The 22,424-nt window shown below is 41.7% G+C and overlaps 1 protein-coding gene across 3 annotated transcripts in view; it reads right to left on the reverse strand.

Annotated features, from left to right (window-relative positions):
* Positions 1 to 22,424, reverse strand: part of fam171a1 (family with sequence similarity 171 member A1) — a 96,649-nt gene that overhangs the window by 3,199 nt on the left and 71,026 nt on the right. For all 3 annotated transcript variants that reach the window (XM_062958226.1, XM_062958225.1, XM_062958227.1), the window contains 2 exons: positions 2,427 to 2,543; positions 1,138 to 1,252 (listed from right to left, as the gene is read on the reverse strand). In XM_062958226.1, the coding sequence (XP_062814296.1) occupies positions 1,138 to 1,252; positions 2,427 to 2,543 (232 nt within the window). The remainder of the gene's footprint in view (positions 1 to 1,137; positions 1,253 to 2,426; positions 2,544 to 22,424) is intronic.

Genomic DNA, 22,424 nt, shown 5'->3' on the forward strand with positions numbered 1-22,424 from the left:
AATGTTCTATTAAAACACACTGGGAAAAGCAGACAAAGCAGACCCAAAAAAGTGAAGACTCTAGGTTGCCTGCGTAAACATTAAAACTATTAAATTTAAATTAAACTCAATAGTTCAACCTCAAGCGTGAGTGAGAGATTTCTTTTGCCCCAGAGAAATTATTTGGAACAGAATTGGAAAATAAAAATAGCCCATGTTTTTTGTGGTCATGACTTACAACAAAGGTCTCTATAACTGGATCACACACTGAACTGAAGAAATGGGAGGTTTTATTAGTCCTGTCAAAATAAAAGTAGGATTGCTGTGAGTTTTCCGGGCTGTATGGCCATGTTGCAAAAGCTTTTTCTCCTGACATCACCCACGTCAAGAAAGTAAGTTTCTGGAACATGGCCATACAGCCCAGAAAACTCACAGCAACCCAGTGATACCGGCCATGAAAGTCTTCAGCAACACAGAATAAAAGTATTTACATTCTCAGGTGTGATTACTGACAGCTTCTATTTTAGAACTCTTCCTTTTCATCACAATGTAACTTGTAACAAAGATATCTATAATATTAATGTGAGATTACCCTATTCTTCCTTTACCTTTTCATTTTCTGATTTAACAATGTTACTAAAATAAATATCCACTATAGGTAGCATGTGATTTCTTAGTATTTGCACTATTTTTCTATGTCCCAAAGTGCACTTTAAAATAGTGCTTCTCAAGGTCTCCAATGGAAGGACTCAATCAGTACCCACCAACTATATTTTCCCTTTCTTGCAAATTCACAGCAGATTAGTAGCCAATGATTGATGGGCCATCACTGCTTTTAGTAGCACTGGACTAAAATAAGTGAAACAATTCTTAACAGGGTTTCATATGTTAAAAGAGAAACTGGGTTCTCTTTTGACATATGGCTTTTCATAAGCTCATATGATACAACAGGATATCTAAAGGTACTGCTCATGAAACAAAAACTAAAGATGTCCTTCTTCTTGACTATAATGGTACTTTTTGCCTCTGTCAGATTTTAATAATTAGAATTATGCCAAACTTTCAGAAGAAAGGAAGCACTGGGGCATTTTCTTTCTGAATTTAATTTTCAGTCCCCTTTCATTAGGATCCCAACATTAAACATCAAAAGCACTCTACCTGCAGTAGTATAAAAGGAGGCATAGCAAAACAAGAAGGATAAGAGTCATTCCTCCTAGAATTGCCAAAAGGAACACGGTGTGGTAGGTGGTTATATCCTGGGTTACAATGGGACCTGAAAGAGAAGATGTTCAAGTAGTTAAGAAAAACAATTCAGAGTCTTCCAATTGTTTTCAAACACAAGGGTGAAGAAAGTACAACCTACGGGCCTTTACCTCTTTTTGTGTCCTTATATTCCCCACGTCTTTACAACTTCATGCAAATTATTTTTTCCCAGGTAAAAATACATCTGAACATGCCTACCTTATTATGCTACCTGCATGGAACAGTGCTTATCAGTGGTGGGTAATTTAATTCCATTATGTTTATATGACTCCTTAGACATTTTCAGGTGTGTACAGGGAAATATGAAAAATACATAGCAAAGAGGAGTTTGCTGTCCCTGTAAAGGGCCTTGATAAGGCCTAGAAGTCTTGTCTTTCAATGTTTTATTTGGCTTTCTGGTGAGATATCCATGTCCAGAGAGGTGTACGTCAAGGATGCATGCTTCCCCCCACCCTATTCAACATATTCATAAATGACATGGAGGAAACACTTTTGGACTCCAATGGACACTTGCCCAAGCTTGGAACTAGAAGAATCCCCTTACTGTTTTATGCAGATGATGCTGTGATCATCTCATGCTCCAGGGCAGGTCTAAATTATTTACTAAGGAAATTCCTGAATTACTATGCCCAGAATGACCTAAACTCAACATGAAATTTAAAGTTCTGGTATTTGAAAAAAAAATTCCCCATGCCATTGGTGGGTATATTCTAGAATAGGTCATCTGGGGCTTTTTCTTCACCACAGAATAGCCTGGTCTACTCATATTGCTTCTATTACCCTCAAAGCTAGAGTAAGCAGTTTAGCCATTTTAAGTTTCACCGCTACTAAAGGGGGGCAGTTCCTACCTTCGGTAACAAACGTCTTTAACGCTAAGATAGCTTCCCAGCTGCTGTATGCTTCTAGCATCTGGATTGGTGGCTTAACATTAAAAATAGACCAACAGCAAACATAGTTCTTGAGAACCCTTTTCCAGATCCCCAGATGTGTACCATCCTGTGTCTTATTACCTGAATCCGGGGAAGCACCCCTGTCAATAAGAGCCCGGTGGTGGCCACTTAAATACTAGCTCAAGATAGCGAAGAGAAAGGTTCACTGAGCACATGGCTTTCCATTTACACACTTGATTTCACTCAACATGTTTTGCATTTCTTTTTAGAGAAAGTAAGGTAATTTTATTTCACCTGGATGTGTAGGTGACATAGCTGCAACCCAGTATCCCAGCTGTGGTGCAATGTATGTCCACGTCATCTCGCCTCCATCTCGTTCTATGATGCCTAAACTGCTTTTCAGCCATGTCCCTGTAAAGGCAAGAGTTTAAGAAATACTTACTAGAGTAAAAACAATAGTACAGTTGACTGTCCACGTTTCCACATTTAACTTTTATGGAATTATTTATGGAATTGGTTAACAAGGTCTTGCTAAAAATCTATAGATCCTTTTCCCCCAACAAAGGGAAATGAGTTATTAACTACCATATTTTTCGCTTTATAGGACGCACCTGATGATAAGACGCAGATCGCCAGGAAGATCTGGCGATCTGCATGCAGGAAGGGAGAATGGGGCGATCTGTGCCGTTCGCACACGCGGACGGCACAGATCGCCCCATTCTCCCTTGCTGGACGCAGATTGCGTTTATAAGACGCACTGACTTTTTCCCTCTATTTTGGAGGGAAAAAGTGCGTCTTATAAAGCGAAAAATACGGTATTTTTTTTTTAGCATTTCTCGTAGTTCTAGGGGCCTCATAAACAGTATATACATATATATTGCGACATACACATTTTCAAAATTAAAATCAGAATGTACTCAGCGATCAGCTGGTGCCAATGGAGAGGGGGAAGCAGACTAATAAAGAGGAGTGGAGAGAGCACAGAGGTAATTAAAGCCCAGAAAACCAAGGCAACTTTCCTTTCAAAAACCACACTCCTCTCAGTGTTCTTTTAAAATTACAAGCTATGCAAAACATATAAAAATGAATTTTTTGTGCATAGGAATGTAGAAAGAAATCTGAAAAAATCCAAAGCACAATTACTACTTTCATCAGTTAGTCAATATTTTTGTATGAAAAAGTAAAGATTATCAGCCACAAGAAAATAAACATCAGACAATAGGATATTATTTATTTATTTGCCATATTTATATCCCACCCTTCTCCCCCCACAGGGGACTCAGAGAGGCCTTACAAAAAGGCATCAGTTCGATGCTGCATAACATACATACAATAAAATAAACATTATTTTAACGGCGCTCCATGCAGTCATGCCGGCCACATGACCTTGGAGGTGTCTATGGACAACGCCGGCTCTTCGGCTTAGAAATGGAGATGAGCACCAACCCCCAGTTGGTCATGACTGGACTTAACGTCAGGGGGAAACCTTTACTTTTACCTATACATTAAAAACTAACAAGTTAAACGTATCAATATTAAAACCAAAAACCAATTAATTAAAACCACATAATCCCAAATTGTAATCTGAAGCCGTTTCGATTGTCATTATTTATTGGTTGCACTGAAAATTACTGTCCAAAAGCTCGGTCCCCATAGCCACATTTGTATTTTTTTCTGAAGGTCAGGAGGGAGGGAGCTGATCTCATTTCGCTGGGGAGGGAGTTCCACACCACTGAGAAGGCCCTGTTTCTTGTCCCCACCTGTGAAGGAGGTGGATCGAGAGCAGGGCCTCCCCAGACAATCTTAACTTCCGTGGTGGATCATAGAGGGAAATACGTTTGGACAGGTAAACTGGGCCAGAACTGTTTAGGGCTTTATAGGCAAAAGCCAGCCAATTTGAATTGTGCTCGGTTGTTGACTGGCAGCCAATGGAGCTGACATAATGGTGTGTGTGTGTGTGTGTGCTCCGTGTACGCCGCCCCAGTGAGGAATCTGTTGCCACCCGTTGGACCACTTGAAGCTTCCAAACAGTCTTCAAAGGCAACCCCACGTACAGCATGTTGCAGTAATCTATTCGGGATGTAACAAGAGCGTGGACCACTGTGGTCAAGTCTGGCTTCACAAGGTACGGGCGCATCTGGCAAACAAGTTTTAATTGTGCAGAAGTTCCCCTGGCCACCACCGAGACCTGGGGTTCCAGGCTCAGTAATGAATCCAGGAGAACTCCCAAGCTGTGAACCAGTGTGTTTCAGGGGGAGTGTAACCCAATCCAGCACAGGTGTAACATATACCCTGTTAGGTCTTTCGACTGACCAGGGGTACCTCTGTCTTGTCTGGATTCAATTTTAATTTGTTCGTCCTCATCCAGACCATCACAGCTGCCAAGCACCAGTTCAGGACCTGGACAACCTCCTTAGCAGCAGGTGGAAAGGAGTGATAGAATTGCACGTCATCTGCATACAGATGGTATCCAAAGCCAAACCTCTGGATGATCTCTCCCAACGGTTTCATGTAGATGTTAAACAACATAGGGGACAATACTGAACCCTGAGGGACCCCACAGAACAAAGACTGCAGGGCCGAGCAGGTGTCCTCCAGCAAGACCTTTAGAAAGTGACCTTTCAGGAAGGACTGGAGCCACTGCAAAACTGTATCTCCAAGCCCCATTACTGTGAGGTGTTCCAGAAGGATACCATGACCTACGGTATCGAAAGCCATTGAGAGATCCAAGAGAACCAACAGAGACACACACCCCCTGTCCAGTTCCTACGTAGACCATCCACTAAGGCAACCAAGGCTTTTTCAGTTCCATGTTCCAGCCTAAAGCCAGACTGCGCCGGATCCAGATAATCAGTTTATATATAATCATTACGATATAAACCACCCTTTTTTAAATAACACAGTAAAAAATCTGTGGTTTCAATTTCATGAATCAATGGCAGCAGTTTTGCTTTGTCACCACCAGAGAGCACCATAGTAAACAATTGCAGCAAAAGGAAAAGACATTTTGAGATCAGGGGAAAAAAATCAAGTTCTCCAGAATTTCTTCATTTTACATATCACACTGTTTCAGTTGGTGGGCCAATTCATCCTCAAGATCTTGAGAAATTATGAATTCCTATGAAAAATAGGGCTGTGCCACAACTAACAAGCTTTGAGTGTGTTTTTAATTAGTTTTAAGGATTTCAACTGTTAATTTTTAATTAATACCATTGATGTTTAGTTCTATTTTGATATTTGGATTTTTGGATTTTAAATTGTATTGAAACGGTCTTAATGTAAGCTGCTTTGAGTCTCCTTTGTGGAGAGAAAAATAAACATATAATAAAAACAATAATAATAAAGGCCTGTTCATTATTAGAATTACACACTATGTTGCCATTGTTATCTCATGTAAATTATCATTTCCATCAACTGAAACAGGATATATTTGGAAAAAACCAAAGTAAACTCTCCTCTTACTGGAAGCTGGCAACATTTCCTGGATAACTGGAAGGTATACATAATTTTAAAGCAGTGAAGAATGTGAGTTGATGGTGGGAATTCTTGCAACGGATATCTTGCAACGTACACTTAGTGACTCATGTCTCACTTCACTGATGTAAACAAAATAACTTTAATACACTGTATTTTTCTCCCTCTATAAGGCAACCATCAAGGTATCTCGCGGAAGCCATGGTGTAACCTTTCAGGCAAACTCAGCCAAGGCTGCAACTGGACAAATTATTACTCCTCTTTCTCTACTTCGCAAACAAAAGGACAAGCTGTAACTGGTGGGGGAAGCCAACAAAACATTTTACTGCACAGGATTGTGTTGGTTTTTTTTAATGTACAATCCTTGTATACTTCACCCATCTGCTGTTGTTCTCTAAAGCAAAAGCACAGGGCTATTTTGGGACCCTTTCACACTAAAAAAATCATAGCACAATGACTCCACTTGCCACTGCAGTATCCCATGGACTTCTGGCTCTTTCAATTTTAGAGTGAAATATTTCAAATTCTTATCCAGAGAGCTCTAGGGCTCATCCATACTGTTATATTAATGTGGTTTGCCACTACTTTAACTGACATTGCTCAATACTATGGAATCCTGGAGTTGTAGTTTTACAAGATCTTTATCCTTCTCTGCCAAAGAGTACGGGAGCTTCACCAAACGACTACTCTCAGGATTTCATAGCATCAAACCATAGCAGTTAAATTAGTATCTTGACAAGCTGGAATGTGTCCAGAGGAGGGTGACTAAAATGATCCAAGGGTCTGGAGAATAAGCCCTATGAGGAGCGGCTTAAAGAGCAGGGCATGTTTAGCCTGCAGAAGAGAAGGCTGAGAGGAGACATGATAACCATTTATAAAGATGTGAGGGGAAGTCATAGGGAGGAGGGAGCAAGCTTGTTTTCTGCTGCCCTGCAGACTAGGATGCAATGGAGCAATGGCTTCAAACTACAGGAAAGGAGATTCCACCTGAACATTAGAAAGAACTTTGTAACTGTGAGAGCTGTTCAGCAGTGGAACTCTCTGCCCCGGAGTGTGGTGGAGGCTCCTTCTTTGGAGGCTTTTAAGCAGAGGCTGGGTGGCCATCTGTCAGGGGTGCTTTGAATGTGATTTTCCTGCTTCTTGGCAGGGGGTTGGACTGGATGGCCCATGGGGTCTCTTCCAACTCTACGATTCTACGATTCTATCAAATTGCTTTAATTTTACAGTGTAGATGTGTCCAAAGTGTATCATCAAACTACAAGCCACATCATTCCACTTGATGTTGCCATGACACTCCAAGAGTAAGTATGATCATTGGTTATCTTTATCAGTTCCACATCCTTTTAAGTAGTAACTCACATAGTAGGGTATTTATTTACAGTATTTATATTCCGCCCTTCTCACCCCGAAGGGGACTCAGGGCGGATCACATTATGTACATATAGGGTAAACATTCAATGCCCATGAACACATCGAGACAGAGACAACAGACAGACAGACGCAGAGGCAATTTAACCTTCTTCTGAGGGGGATGTTCGATTCTGGCCACAGGGGGGAGCAGCTGCTTCATCATCCACTCTGATGGCACTTCCTCACTTCCTCATTCCAACGTTGTAAATTAGTTAAACTTGCCTCCCCACTTTTTATAAGTGGTACCTTATTTCCTACTTGATAGATGCAACTATCTTTCGGTTTGCTAGGTCAGCAACGAGCAGGGGCTTTATTTTATTTTTAATTGGCGGGTGCTCACCCCGCCATGGGCTGGCCTCGAACTCATGACCTCATGGTTAGAGTGATTTATTGCAGCACCTGTTTACCAGCCTGCGCCACAGCCATATCCCATACAACCCGGTATGGGATATGGCTAATCCCCCTCACTGTCAATACAGTACTTCTTGTACTTCTGTCTTTAAAAAACAAAGTCTGTGCAATGAGACATGGTTGTTCTCAGTCATGTGGTTGTTCATTGGAACAATACTTATATTTAATCTAAATTAAGAAACTTTAAGGCATCACAATTTTTGATGCATTGACGTTAGGCAGCACCATTAGATTTTCCTTTCTGCCGACATTTAGGATAGATCCTTAAACAAGTATGCAACATTGAGACTACAAACCCATTAACAAGTTGTGTTTGATAGCAACCTGACATTGTTGGCCACAAGGAGGTGATCAGTTTCCATTTTCTGCTAGCCAATTTGTCATTATGCCTGAATCCAGATAAACTGCAAATAGGGTTAATTATGGTTTATTGAAACAAGCCACCTTTAAACTGTGGTTAACAATATGGTCTAATTCATCTCCTTTTATCTTCCTACTGCATTTCCATAGCATTTTATCTGCTTCTCTCTCCCTCATTAAATATAAGCCTAGCCCATCCCTGCTCCTCTCTGCAGTAAGTATAGTATTTCTTACTCAGGAGAAAGAAGGAACCACTTGAAGCTGGATGGTATCCACTAATCCAGTCCCTTTCGCAGTTACATCACTTTTCAAAATGCATCTTAATATTGATAATGTGTTTGGAGCAGAATCAGAAAGAATGATCTCATCTCATTTGGGTTCTTTTGCAGCCAAATGATCATTGATCTTGGTCTATATATATATCAGCAATACTTTTCAATGGAAAATTCTATAAAAAGTAAAACGTTCAATTGTACATTGAAGCCAAGCTTTGTGGCAGAGCAGCATGCTGCTTCAAACAAAGCCGTCAGGGAAAGATTTATAGTGTTTTCATGCAAGCAAATAAATACATTAATTAAAAGTCCCTCATTTCCTTTCCATTTCTCTTTCTCAACTTGGTCCCATTTTTTTCCTGGCATGTTTTAAAATAAAAATAGTGACAATAAAAGATTCCATCCTAGATTTTGGCAGAAAGAGGGTCCCTGCAGGAAGTCTACAAGTTTAATTGGGGTGACTGATTATGGAGCTGAGAAGAAACTGCTTGCCAGCTCAAATCATCTCCTTCTTTATACATTAAGTACAATACAGGGTGCCCCAATAGTCTCCATACATTGGAAAAATTAAGAAACTCATATTTTATTATATTATATTATGTATTTTTTAATATTTAAAATCTGTTGTGCACACGGAAAAGATAAGGAACACATCTGAAATGCAATTAGTACTTGCGTAATAACAGATACCTTGGAACGTGGTTGCTATGAGTGGGGGGGAAACTGTGTGTGTGTGTGTGTTTATAGAAAGAGGTGGCCAACATATACATACTTTGTAAAATGGTCTAATTAATATTTTGTAAAGTAACTACAATTTTCCATTTCCTCCATGTATGGCGATGTTAATTAATGTTTTGTAACTTGAAGCCTGGATATCACTGTGCGCTGCATCTGAAGAAGTGGGTTTATATCCATAACATGGATACTTCCTTGAGTCTATGATGGCATCCTAAGAAATCTCTAAAAAGAATAGTTTATTTGGAAAACCCAGACACAACCCAATACATATGGACGTCTGAAGTACAAAACACAAGTGGGGGCCCACTGGTGAGAAGCACCTGTAAAATCCAGACTTAAGAGTGGTACCTACACCACAGTTTTACTATTTTAAAAGTCATGGTTCCATCCTGCGTAATCCTGGGATTTATAGTTTGATTGTTTATGTTATTTGTCATTATAAGTTGGTTTCAACATACATCGAGTCTATGTATGAAAGCAACCCAAGAGACACAGTGCTGAGGCCTCCAAACTCAGAGCTATGGCTTCCATGACTGAATCAATCCACCTATAACGTGGTCTCTCTCCTTTCCAGTATTATCCTCTTTTCCAATGAGTCATGTTGTTTCATCATGCATTCCAAGTTTAACAACCTCAATTTAGCCACTTTCGCTTCTAGGGAGAGTTCAGGCTCAATGTTATCTAGGACTCAAATCAGCTGATTTTCCTGTTAGCTTCCTTCATTGTCCAACTTTCACATCATGCCCTGAAATTGGCAATAATATGGGTATAGATTATTCTGATTTTGGTATTTATTGATATATCTTTAAACTTGTGGATCTTATCTAACTGGCTTTCCAAATCTTAGTCCTCTTGTAATTTGGTCAGGCACATCAAATTCCAGTTCCAGTGCATTCCCCTAAATGACAGCTCCTAAAGTACCCTCATTTAATCCTCAATCTGTTTGGGATTTGTCCATTATTTATAGACTGTACAGCTGATGCTCCTTAAAAAATGAGAAATAACAAAACAATAGAAATCTTACCCATCATAATCTCTTCATTGTTGCAAAACAAGAATACAGATAGTAGTACTGACAGTGTTAAGGCACCTTTTAATTATGGGCCAATTCTGTAAGATTTAGATCAAATCTGTCGTGTATCAGTGTTTTCTAAACTCTGGTCTTCCAAATGTTTTAGGCTTCAGTTTCCAAAATACCTGATCATTGGTCAAAGCAGCAGAGGCTTCTGCGAGCTGAAGTCCAAAATGCCTGGAAGACTAGAGTCTGGGATTCAGTGCCGGATATAAATGACTTATATTCAAATGTCTACCTCTATTGATTAAAAGAGAGTTCAATCAAAGCTTTAGCCAAGTATTAAATTAATTAAATGGTTGTAATGTGCTTCCATTCCCCATAGTAACCTATGGATGAGACAGCTGGACCATAAGGAAGGCCGAGCAAAGAAATGTAGATGCTTTTGAACTGTGGTGTTGGAGGAAAATTCTGAGAATGCCTTGGACCCCAAGAAGATCAAACTAGTCCATACTCCAGGAAATAAAGCCCAACTGCTCACTGGAGGGAAGGCAAAGATTAAGTACCTTGGCCACATAATGAGAAGACAGGAAAGCTTGGAGAAGAGAATGATGCTGGGGAAAATGGAAGGAAAATGGAAGGAAAAAGGAAGAGGGGCCAACCAAGGGCAAGATGGATGGATGTTATCCTTGAAGTGATTGGCTTGACCTTGAAGGAGCTGAAGGTGGTTACGGCGGACAAGGAGCTCTGGCATGGGCTGCGACTGAACAAATAAACAACAACAAATGTGCTTCCAAGTTGCTTCTCTCTGATGGTAACTTCAGTGCAACCTTATCCTAGACTTTCTTAGCAAGATTTCTTCATAGAAGGGTTGCCATTATCTACTTCTGAGGCCACTCTGTAGGTTTCCATGGTTGAGTGGAGTTTGGTAGTTTCCCAGTATCCGAATCGAACATTCAGACCACTTTAACACGTTTGCTTTCAGCTGATTAATACTTAATGTTTAAATTATTATTTAATATATTGCTATGGTTTTTCAATGAAATGAATTACTGAAGGTAATTCATTGAACTGCATTTCACCTATATAGTTTGGTGCCTGGGCAGAATATCTTTTGGACCGTGCTAGAGCTGTCAACCAGCATGAGAAAAGTGTTTCTCAAAATATATGTTTGTTTAAAGTAGAAACTGATCAGATGAGAACATAAAACACTTCAGATGTCCCTTCTAGGCAGTTATTACAGTACAAGCATTTCAAACCCATCAAAAGCCGAATACACAGTGCTCCAGCAATTGTTTTGACATTACTAGGCAACACAAGAAATCAGAATATATATGTCTGAGGTCATACCTGCTTTACTCTTTTCCCATTCTTAGTTGTCATGGAGCCAGATCCCAGGGCTGAATTTCCAAGCCCTGAATCTGACTTCATAACATAAAACAACCCTGCAAGCACCTGGCGGGAGAAGATAAAATGAGCCTGGGAACTCAGAGTTGAAAGTATAAACAATTATAATTGCTGTAGTGTGTGGGAATAGAAATCATGGTAGAAATGTGATCCAGAAGGTGGGGCTTGATGATGATATTTGCGTGTGATATTACGTTGCATCAGAAGTGATAAAATTAGATGTATGTAAACATTAGGTCATTCTCGACTTTTCCAAAGTCATGTATTCTTCAATAAAGATTGAATTTGAGAGCAGCTATCTTTGATCTGCGTTCAGACTGATCCTTTGAAGTGAGCCTGACATTAAAGTCGAGAATCCATTTCTCACCCTCCTGCGGAATTCGCAGTGAAGTGATAATGAGTGAAGAAGGAGATCAAAGCCCAAATGGGGCAGAGAGGCCTTTGCAAGGGGCCCGGCCGAGGAGAGAAGAAACGCTGCAAGCCATAGCTTCCTCTACGGGATACCCCAGGCCGAACGGCGTGACCCAGAGAATTCCCAGGGGAGGAAGAGGCGTCTCTGCGGCTGCAGAAACCAGTTGGGGATCTGGAGGAAGTATGCCGGAGACCGTGGCCCTGCGGTTATCCATCCTGGAAACTAATTTATCCAGGCTGTCGGAAACCGTGGGGAGATTGGTGCCATTATTGGAAGAGAATCTCCAAAAGGAGCCCAGCCGATATGGCGCCGAGAGAGAACCAAGTAAAGAAGGAGATTGGAGCCAGAGGGGCCAGCGAGCGTCAACGCAGAGTCCCGTGGCGGCAAGGGACGAGGGAGATGAGGAATACTGGCGGGAGCTGGAGTTCCGGGACAGAATGGCGCGAGAAGTGGAGCGTCAGCGAGCCCTGGGAACTCTGAGGCCGCCATCTCCAACAGAGCTCCCAACCCCCCGAATGGGCGTCGGGGTGGAAAGGCCACTGGGGCCAGGGATCGGGTCCAGTGGATTGGCAGACGAAGGCGGAGAGGAGCGGGGGATCCAGGAAGAGGAGGAGGATGTGCCGTACGACGAGGAAAGGCGAGATGAGGGGGCTACAGCAAGGCCAGTATGCGGATGGGCGGAAGAGCCGACAGCGGCGGCAGACTTTCGGGAGCCGCGCAGAATGACCACCGGAGTGGGGCGCGGCGTGTTCCAAGGAGCCGCCCGAGGAAACCTGATGCAACCCTTCCCCATGCCTCCCAGACAGCATCAACGGGCTGCAGAATGGATGCCTAGAAGGGAAGATCTCAAACTAGAATACGGAGGGGAATCAGATGAACTGAACTTTTTTCTAATTAGCATCAGAGGATACATGGAAGACAATGCACACACATTCCCCTCCGAGGCAAGCAGGGTTCGAGCCATCGGCAACACACTAAAGCGAGGAGCAGCCAGCTGGTATGTGCAGCTTCATGCCAGACGCGACCCATGCCTGAGGTCAGTGCCCCGCTTCCTCGCCGCACTGGAAAACCGGTTCAGAGACCGGCTGGAGCAATTGAGGGCTCGAGACCAGCTGAAAGGAATAAAGCAGAGGGACAAAACAGTGCCCGAGTACGCAGAGGAATTCCTTCACCTCGCGGAAAGGGTACCAGAATGGTCTGAAGTGACCAAAGTGGAGTTATTTAAAGAGGGACTGCGCCCCGAGATTTTCAGCTGGGCAGCGCACAGAGACGACCCCGAAACGCTCCAGGGATGGATTCAACTAGCGGGGCGCGTCGAATCCACCCTGGCCCAAGTAAAGCGCTTCAGGAGCGGCAGCGGCCAGCAAAGACCGGTGGCGAGGGGTCGAGGAGAAACGAGGAAGCAGGAAAGACCCGGAGGGAGGCCGGGGATTCCCTCCAGAGGAGACGACAACAAACCTAAACCGGGATGCTTTGTATGTGGGAAGACGGGCCATCGAGCAGCAGAATGCTGGGCCCGGAAGGGGGAGCCGCCAAAAGCCCCAAAGCCCAAGCCAGCAACCGGGAGGCGCGCGGAAGAGGAGGTGCAGGCCCCAGAATCTTCAGAAAAACTGGTGAGTCGGGACAACCGCATGATAGTAGTGCCCATCTGCCTCTCAGGGCTAGAAAATCGGGCCACCTGCAAGGCATTTGTGGATTGTGGGTGTTCTAGAAATATTATAACCCCGGAGTTAGCAGGAGCGCTGAAATGCCAGCAGATGGCGCTTGACTCCCCAATTGCATTTTCGCAGCTAGATGGATCAGTCGCTGCTGGGGAAGTATCTACAAAGGAAATACGAGGAATCCCATGTAAAATAGGCAAATGGGAAGGAAGAATATCCTTTGTGATAGCCCCTATTGCCACATACCACGTAATATTAGGGATACCATGGCTCGAACAGGCAAATCCTGAAGTAGATTGGAGAGGAAAAAGCCTAGCATTCAAAGAACAGCAGATGCAATGGGAGATAAGCAAAATTGCAGAAGAGGAGGACGAGGAAGATGAAGCAGGGGAAATAGACCCACAGCTATTGCCACCTGAATACCGGGACTTTGTGGATGTTTTCAATCAGAAAGAGGCCAGTAAATTGCCTCCCAAAAGGAATATAGAAGTAGAAATTGAAATAACCCCAGGAGCAAACTTACCCAAACCAAAAGTGTATCCCATGTCTGTGCAGGAGAAGGAGGAATTAAGGAAATACATTGATAAAAACCTGGCGCGAGGCTTCATTAAGCCATCCAATTCTCCTCTCGGGGCCCCAGTGTTATTTAGGAGAAAGAAAGACAACTCCCTAAGATTGTGCATTGATTATCGAAATTTAAACGCAATTACTAAGGACAATAAATACCCTATGCCCTTAGTCAAGGATTTAATTACCGTATTGAAGAAAGGGAGCATATTTACTAAACTGGATTTAATTGAAGCGTATCATAAATTAAGGATCAAACCGGAGGATACTTGGAAAACTGCATTTTCCTGCGCATTCGGCCATTTTGAATACGAAATTTTGCCTTTCGGGTTAAAAAACGGAGGCGGATGCTTTATGCAGCTTATAAATGAAATACTACACCCGTTATTGTACAGAGGGGTATTCATATTTCTTGATGATATCTTGATTGTAACTGAAGATAAGGAAAAGCACGTAAAATTGGTCCGGGAAGTTTTGCAGAGACTAAGAGAAGCAAAGCTGTACGCAAAACTGTCCAAATGTGAATTCAATAAAACTCAAATTGACTTTCTGGGGTATCGGATATCTCCAGAAGGGTTAGCTATGGATCCAGCTAAAGTAGCAGATGTGAAAGAATGGGGAGTGCCTCAAACAAGGAGGCAATTACAATCATTTCTGGGGTTTGCAAATTTTTACAGACCCTTCATAAAAGGTTTCGCGCAAATAACCGCACCCCTTACAGAACTTTTAAAAACAAAAGGGAAAGGGGAGACAGCAAAAGTGAAAGCTCCTGGCGCCAAACTGAGTTGGACGCCAGAATGCCAAAAGGCATTCGAAACCTTAAAAGAATGCTTCACTGAAGGATCCATCCTAAAACACCCCGATATCAGGAGCCCTTTCATAATCCATTGCGATGCCTCAGACTGTGCGTATGGGGCAGTACTATTGCAAAAAGATCAAAATGGGAACTTAAAACCCTGTGGATATTTGTCACGGAAGTTCAGCGAAACTGAAAAAAGTTGGCCAATATGGGAAAAAGAGGCATTAGCCATATTAAAAGCCTTAGAATGCTGGCGACACTTCCTCGAAGGAAGCGGAATCCCATTTGAAATTTGGTCTGACCATAAGAACCTACAGTATTTAAAGTCTCCTAGAAAATTGTCCCCCAAACAAATTAGATGGGCGCAATACTTCAGCAGGTTCGATTTCCAATTAAAGTTTTTTCAAGGGAAGCAGAACGTCTTGGCAGATGCTCTTTCACGCATGCCTCAACACGAAGGCATAACCACAGCAAAAGAGGGGACAATATTCTCTGACAAACAATGGGGTTTAGCTGTCAGAACAAGAGCACAAACCCAAAAGGAGGACATGGCTTTTGTTGAACTCGGCGGGGAAGGAAACTGGGGAAATGAACTTAAACAGTCTTATGAAGGAGATCAATGGATCGCGTCCAACGCAGAAAAGGGGGAACAGAAGGGGGGATTTTGGTTTGTAAACAAGAAACTGTATATCCCAGCAATATTAAGGATTAAGATTCTGCATCGTTTTCACAACAACCAGAGCGCTGGTCATACAGGAATTACAAAAACAACAAAGGCAATAGTAAAACATTGTTGGTGGCCAGGAATGAGGAAGGACATAAAGAATCATGTTGTTCAATGTGATGATTGTGCCAGAAATAAATCGGGAGGAGGGAAGCCTATGGGATTGTTACAAACAGTAGCGGAACCTACCAGACCTTGGGAATGTGTAGCTATGGACTTTGTGGGAGAACTGCCGGTGAGCAAAGGACATCGTTATATTTGGACAGTATTAGACCTGTTTTCTAAACAGGCTCACTTTATAGCGCTGACGAAACTACCATCGGCTGAGAAACTAGCTGAATTGTACATAAATCATATTTACAAACTACATGGATGTCCCAGTAGAGTAGTCAGTGACAGAGGAGTACAGTTCACAGCAAAATTTTGGGAAAAATTCTTGGAAATGCTAGGAGCAGAAAGGAGTCTAAGTTCTGCTTTTCACCCCATGACAAACGGGGCGGTAGAACGTACTCAGCAAACGCTTGGGCAGTTCCTTCGAATGTACTCTAACTTGAGACAAAATGACTGGTCTAGGTGGTTGGCTTTTGCGGAACTAGCCTTTAATTCAACTATACATTCAGCAACAAATAAAACCCCCTTTGAAGTAGTTTACGGGTATGAAATACAGCCTTTACCCCAGTTGCCAAGGTGGGCAGAAAATGAGGAAACAGAGGCAGGGAAGTGGAAAACGCAAATGCTAGAATGTTGGAGTCAAGTGACCGCATCCTTAAAGGAAGCACACAAAAAGTATAAAGCGTTCGCAGACAGAAAGAGGGTGGAAGGCGATAAATTAAATAAAGGAGATCTAGTGTGGTTAAGTACCCAAAACATCAAATTGGGGCTACCTTCAAGAAAACTGGGCCCCAAATATATTGGACCATTCAGAATACAGGGTGTTATCAATGAAGTGACTTTCCAGTTGGCATTGCCAAAAAGTTTAGGGAAAATACACCCAGTATTCCATCGCAGCTTACTGAAAAAGTATATGGGGACTTTGGACAAAATGGACACATAGAGTTATTGTTTGATTTGTTTCAGAACTATGATGAAAGAAGAACCGAAGAGGAGGACGAAGAGAACGAGGGCGCCATGTCATGGAGCCAGATCCCAGGGCTGAATTTCCAAGCCCTGAATCTGACTTCATAACATAAAACAACCCTGCAAGCACCTGGCGGGAGAAGATAAAATGAGCCTGGGAACTCAGAGTTGAAAGTATAAACAATTATAATTGCTGTAGTGTGTGGGAATAGAAATCATGGTAGAAATGTGATCCAGAAGGTGGGGCTTGATGATGATATTTGCGTGTGATATTACGTTGCATCAGAAGTGATAAAATTAGATGTATGTAAACATTAGGTCATTCTCGACTTTTCCAAAGTCATGTATTCTTCAATAAAGATTGAATTTGAGAGCAGCTATCTTTGATCTGCGTTCAGACTGATCCTTTGAAGTGAGCCTGACACTTAGTTATTTCTAGTTTTTGTTTTTGGCTTGGCTTTCAGTTGGACTATTTTACCTTTAGCTTGCTACTCTTTTATAGCAGCAATGTCACAATTTGGCAATAGTAAACTATTCTGGGACCATTTTGGATGCTGACACGAGAAGGAAACACACTTGTTCTGACATGCATTCTATATGATTTTTGCCAGGGGAAGGGGAATCTTTTCCAAAGGATAATTGCTTGATTTATTACTAAAATCCAAGTTAAACTTTGGTTTTTTTCCTCTTTTGTTCCTGCTGTCATTTTCAGTCTACTTTTCCATTGTATGTGCAAATTACCTGTCGAATACCGAACAAAAGAACCCATCTCTAACTCAGTTCTAGCAATTCTAATTGTACCTGAAGTAGGAGGGAGGACAAATTATGCACATGGGTATTTTCTGTTGTTTTGGGTTCCCAAACTCCCCTTTAATTTGTTTTTTTTTAAAATAAAAAGAACTCTTGAAACCTCATAGCTATTGACTGTTTCACAGTTGGCATAAAACATGCAGTTTTCCTTTGTAACAAAAACAACAAAATATGCAAAGTGTGCGTGAGTGTTTGGTAACTTGCTCTTTGCAATGTGTGCAGTCACTCTGGTTGTGTTTGTAGTATATGTACAGTTATCTCACTGTTAACTTTGATCAACACGTATTCATCCAAGTGGAAGTAACATGCACAAAACAAGGATGGGGAGCAGTTTCATGTGCCAAGAAGCCACAGTTGGTATGGCATTCTGCACCTGCTTTGGCCAAGTTTAGAATCCTACAAACCAATTATATGCTTAATGATTGGTCTATTCCATTTATAATTACAGGCAGAGAATCTGTGGCCCTGTAGATGTGACTGGGTTACAATTCCCAACATCCCATTCCATTAACTTTGATAACTAGGGTGGATAGGTATTGTAGTCCAACATTATCAAGGACATTATCAATGTTTGCCATCTCTGCTTTACATCCAGAACTCAGGTTACATTTTCAAAACTGGGACATTACCTGGGCAATTCTGGGATTTACAATACAAAAACATAATTTCTCTTATTCTATTCAATACATCCAGTGTTCCTCACTGCCTTCCTCCTTATAGGATTTAAAAGCTTATAACTCATTCTCCATCATTTTGGTAAGAATCTGGGATAGAGATGAGAGAACAGGGAGGAGTAATGCCTGACATTTCTAACCTACATCCATTTAACACTGAAGTAACCAAATTCTGCTGCGGTGCACAAAATGCCTTCATCTGTACTAAGCAGATGAGCAGCACCTTGGCTCTGTAAAGCTAAAAATAATCCCCCAAGCCACTCTTCCGCCTTACACACCACAATCACTTTGAATTAACATGCAGTTGGTTGGGATTTAGTCTGAGGGGATCATAATGCCCTCTTTGCACGGCATGCAGCACACCAAGGCAACAACAAGGTTACGTTCAGGATGTATGTTAAGTGTTTGGGGAAAGGAGGTTGCAAACTGAAAACAAGAGGCTGCACCTCAAGTTAGATAGGAAATGAAAGTGCACGCAAGAACAAAACACATGTTTGTGTTCCTATCATGCTGATTTGTGTGTGTGTGTCAGGAGCGACTTGAGAAACTGCAAGTCCCTTCTTGTGTGAGAGAATTGTCCATCTGCAAAGACGTTGCCCAGGGAACACCCAGATGTTTGATGTTTTTATCATCCTTGTGAGAGGCTTCTCTCATGTCCCCGCATGGGGAGCTGGAGCTGACAGAGGGAGCTCCTCTGCACTCTCCCCAGATTCAAACCGGCAACCTTCAGGTCAGCAACTCAACCTTCAAGTCAGCAATCTGCTGGCACAAGGGTTTAATCCACTGCGCCACTGGGGGCTCCCATCATGCTGATGAAACAATTTGAAACAAACAACTCTGAAAAATTTAGACATAGTTTGTCTTAACAAAAGGTACTCTGATGTTATGCAATAAGGCAAAGTGAAGATCTCTCATGGGGTAAAAAAAACCCCAACAAATTTGTTGATGAGGAACCTCCTTCGGGAACATGTTCCCCCACTGAACTTCAAGCATGTAAGGGCTACAAATACCACCTGGGATGATCCCTTCAACTCTTGATATTAACCAAATAGTAAGCAGAGCGAAAAATGACTACAACTCATAGGACACAGAAATCCAAGGCCAACCAGAATGTGTTTTGAGACAAAGAATGGCCCCAAACTATCCAATCATTATAGAATTAGGACTGGATGAAGTTCAGAAGGCTTCCCAGTCTGCTCAACGCCCAAGGACAATAATTTACTCTAGTTTTCCAGCATGCATATTTACTTACCTGAGACCATCAGAAGAGGACAAATGGTTTCAGGAATGACCACAGCTCATTGATAAAATGCATACTCTTTGCCTATATCCAGTTAAAAACAGGTGAGGGACCAACAAATAAATAAGACCTTTGTCCAGGGCCTCAAGAGATCAGTTGCCGGCATGACAGACAACAACAAACTAGAGAGACAATTTGTCTGACCTGCTATAAGCTCTCTTCCGTTGTTCTTATGACTGATAGAAACAAACAATTCCCAAAAACTCGGTACTTTACTTTCCGAAATATTCCACTGGATGTCAATAGACCTGAGTAAATCTGCTGCAGTAGGAGGAGGAATGTTATATAAAGGCCTCTAACCAACGTTCCCTCGAGGACTCTTCAAAACTTGATTCTATCCTACGTTGGCATAATTTGTATTTAGGGTGAGGCATAAAGAGCAGTCCAGGAATAGCCCATTGTTTCAGCTGTCTGCATATAATCCAAAACAAACAGACAAAGTGGTTTGAGCAGGAAGGGGAAAGGCAGCAAGGCAGAAGGCCAGGGATGAATTTTTGTGAAACAATTTGAAACTATTTGAAAGCATTCTGAATTTCAGAGCTGTGGGACGTTCAAGAAGTCTGCCCATGAGTATCATAGGCTGGTGGATGGATGGATACTTTGATCTCCCTTCAAAGCCATGATGATACACCTCACTAATGCACCTCCCTGGGATAAAAGCTATTATTGCACAAAAAGACATGGAGTGTATCTCCATCTCAGGAATAAGTTTAGTTGTGTCTCCAAGGCATCATTCGGTGGTTTAATTTTATTAATTATGCAGAAGGTACCATTACTTTAATTCACTTTGTGTTGCATCCAAGGCAGTAAGTTTTGTTTAGCACACATCATTCTTGCTTGGAAATATATGGTATAAAAAAAGTTAATGGAGATGTAAAATGATCAGCATGTTATTTCTCTTTTAATATATCAGCGAGGGAGGGAGGGAGGGAAGGAAATGTAGCTCAGGGTTAGAGTATACTGTCTACAAACACAAGTTCTGAATTCTGGTGAGATTAGAAAAAAATCTTCAGTGAAACCAACAAAAAGATGGTACTAAGTCATGTCAACAATACTTGTCCATGGTCCAACTCATCCGGTGCTCTTAATGACATACCAGTATATGTGGAAGATGGAGCCATAACCTCATTGGGTTATGTACATATCATTTTTCATATATAGCAACCCAAGCACTTCTTGCTCCATTCATCTATCAACAACAGAACCTGGAAATATTTCTTGAAAAAACTCCCAGGTCTAGATATACAGATGTAACTTTTTAGGCAATGGCCAGTGCACTTAGAATTCTGCCTTAGAGGATATACTTTGGATTTGATAACCCTGTTTCATTATTGTATCATTAAGATGGTGGTTAGCAAACCTTAGTGCCTTAGGGACAAATGTACAGAGAGCTATTAGATTCTTTAGGTAGTGAATGGGAGTCTCTTTCCAGTTTCCAAAAGCAATAGGAAATCCCTAAGCACAAACTAAAGCCCATGTCTAGCCTGGAAATGGCTGCACACATTCGCACAACTTTTACCTACAATAAATATCTGTCTGCTTCTTCTAGATTCAGTTCTAAAGCTTTTAGAAAGCATGTGACAAGTAGATAAGCCCTTCGAAGAAAAGTTAATAGCATTTGCCTCCTGTTTTAACTGCTGGTTTTTTGAGTAGGTAATTTAAAAATTTTGCATGCAGGCATTAGGGGATGCATGGCTGACTTTCCAATAAAAACAACGGGAAGTAAGTGGGAAAGTACAATTCGGAAGCTCAGGTCAAAACCCAATGCTTCTAAGTAAATTGGCAACTTTGGTTCTCAATTCCATTTTCTACATATCTCTATTTAGGTGGCATTCCTAAATGAGAGCTTGGAAATGTTACTTACTTGGATTATAAATCCTTGGGATATTGTTCAGAGATATTGTTCAGATTGTGGGAGATTGAGGGAGTCTATAGTTCAAAAAATTATGTTTCCAAGCTCCAATGTACACTTAATAGCAGGGGTATTACAGGCCAGCAGACGCTCCTCAGCCTGACCTCATATAGCCTTTGTCCTAATTTGAAAACCTCCCTGGAAGCATTCATTGCAGGTCCCAGACTAGTAAGTGGAGAAGAGCGGATGACGGAGACGCACAAAGACAAAATGGGCATCCTCTCTTCTTTTTGGCTCTGATTGTGTTCAGTTGGCTTCAGCCCCATTCATTGCTGGTACTCAACTCTGGCAAATTACCCCTAAGAGAATCTAGTCCTCAAGAGATGAAGAAGTTGACTGTATTTACAAGAACGAAAATCTAAGCCAATGGAAACAACTGGGCTGCCTGGTTGCCAATATGGTATTCATTCTGCATCTCCTGAAACCAAGGGAGTTCCCTTGCTTCAGTTTACCGACTGAACGCCATTTACAACTGCATATGTATTTGTGTGTATGTGTGTTCTAAAGAAAACTCTCAGCAAGCAGCAACTAACCAGAAAAAAAACAGAGAGACAGAAACGCAAGTGAGTTCAAATCACTCCCCCCCCCCCCCCCCCCGGCAATCATTTGTAAACGTTTGTACCATCCTACAACTTTGAAACCGGATACAGGAAGGGTAAAAGGTGGCCTACTTCTTGCAGGAAATTGCAAGTGTGAGTCAATCTTCTCAAAATCCCCCGACAAAAACAAAAGCATGGATCATAAAAGAAAGAAAAGGACTATGTTGGTGTTTGATTTAATGACAATTGTGTTAGGGGACTAAATTAAAAGACTCCTGCATCCCAGTGGGAAATTATAACCTAAAGCAGGGAAGAGAATCAGGTGACTATTAGATGTTTTTGGACTGCAGCTCCCAGCAACCAACAACAGGGAGTAAGCAATGCTGGGAACTGCAGTTCAACATCAGTTCGAGGGTTGTATGATTCCCAACCTAAATTCAACAGTTAATTTAATAGACCAACAGATATAGTGATAACTTGGTAAGGCAACATGAATATACTTTCCATTGGATCAATAGAGGGCTATTCTAGTTATAATAATATTAATAACAACTTTATTTTTATACCCCGCCCCATCTCCCCGAAGGGACTTGGGGCGGCTTACATGGGGCCTTGCCCGATAAAACAATCAAATATCAAAACACAGCAATAAAACAATTATCCAATAAAAACATCAATTACAGTAAAAACAATCGTTAAAATCGACATAAAACACACAATATTAACACAGGAG

The sequence above is a fragment of the Anolis carolinensis genome, chromosome 6 (assembly GCF_035594765.1).
Source record: "Anolis carolinensis isolate JA03-04 chromosome 6, rAnoCar3.1.pri, whole genome shotgun sequence".
Taxonomy (NCBI): domain Eukaryota; kingdom Metazoa; phylum Chordata; class Lepidosauria; order Squamata; family Dactyloidae; genus Anolis; species Anolis carolinensis.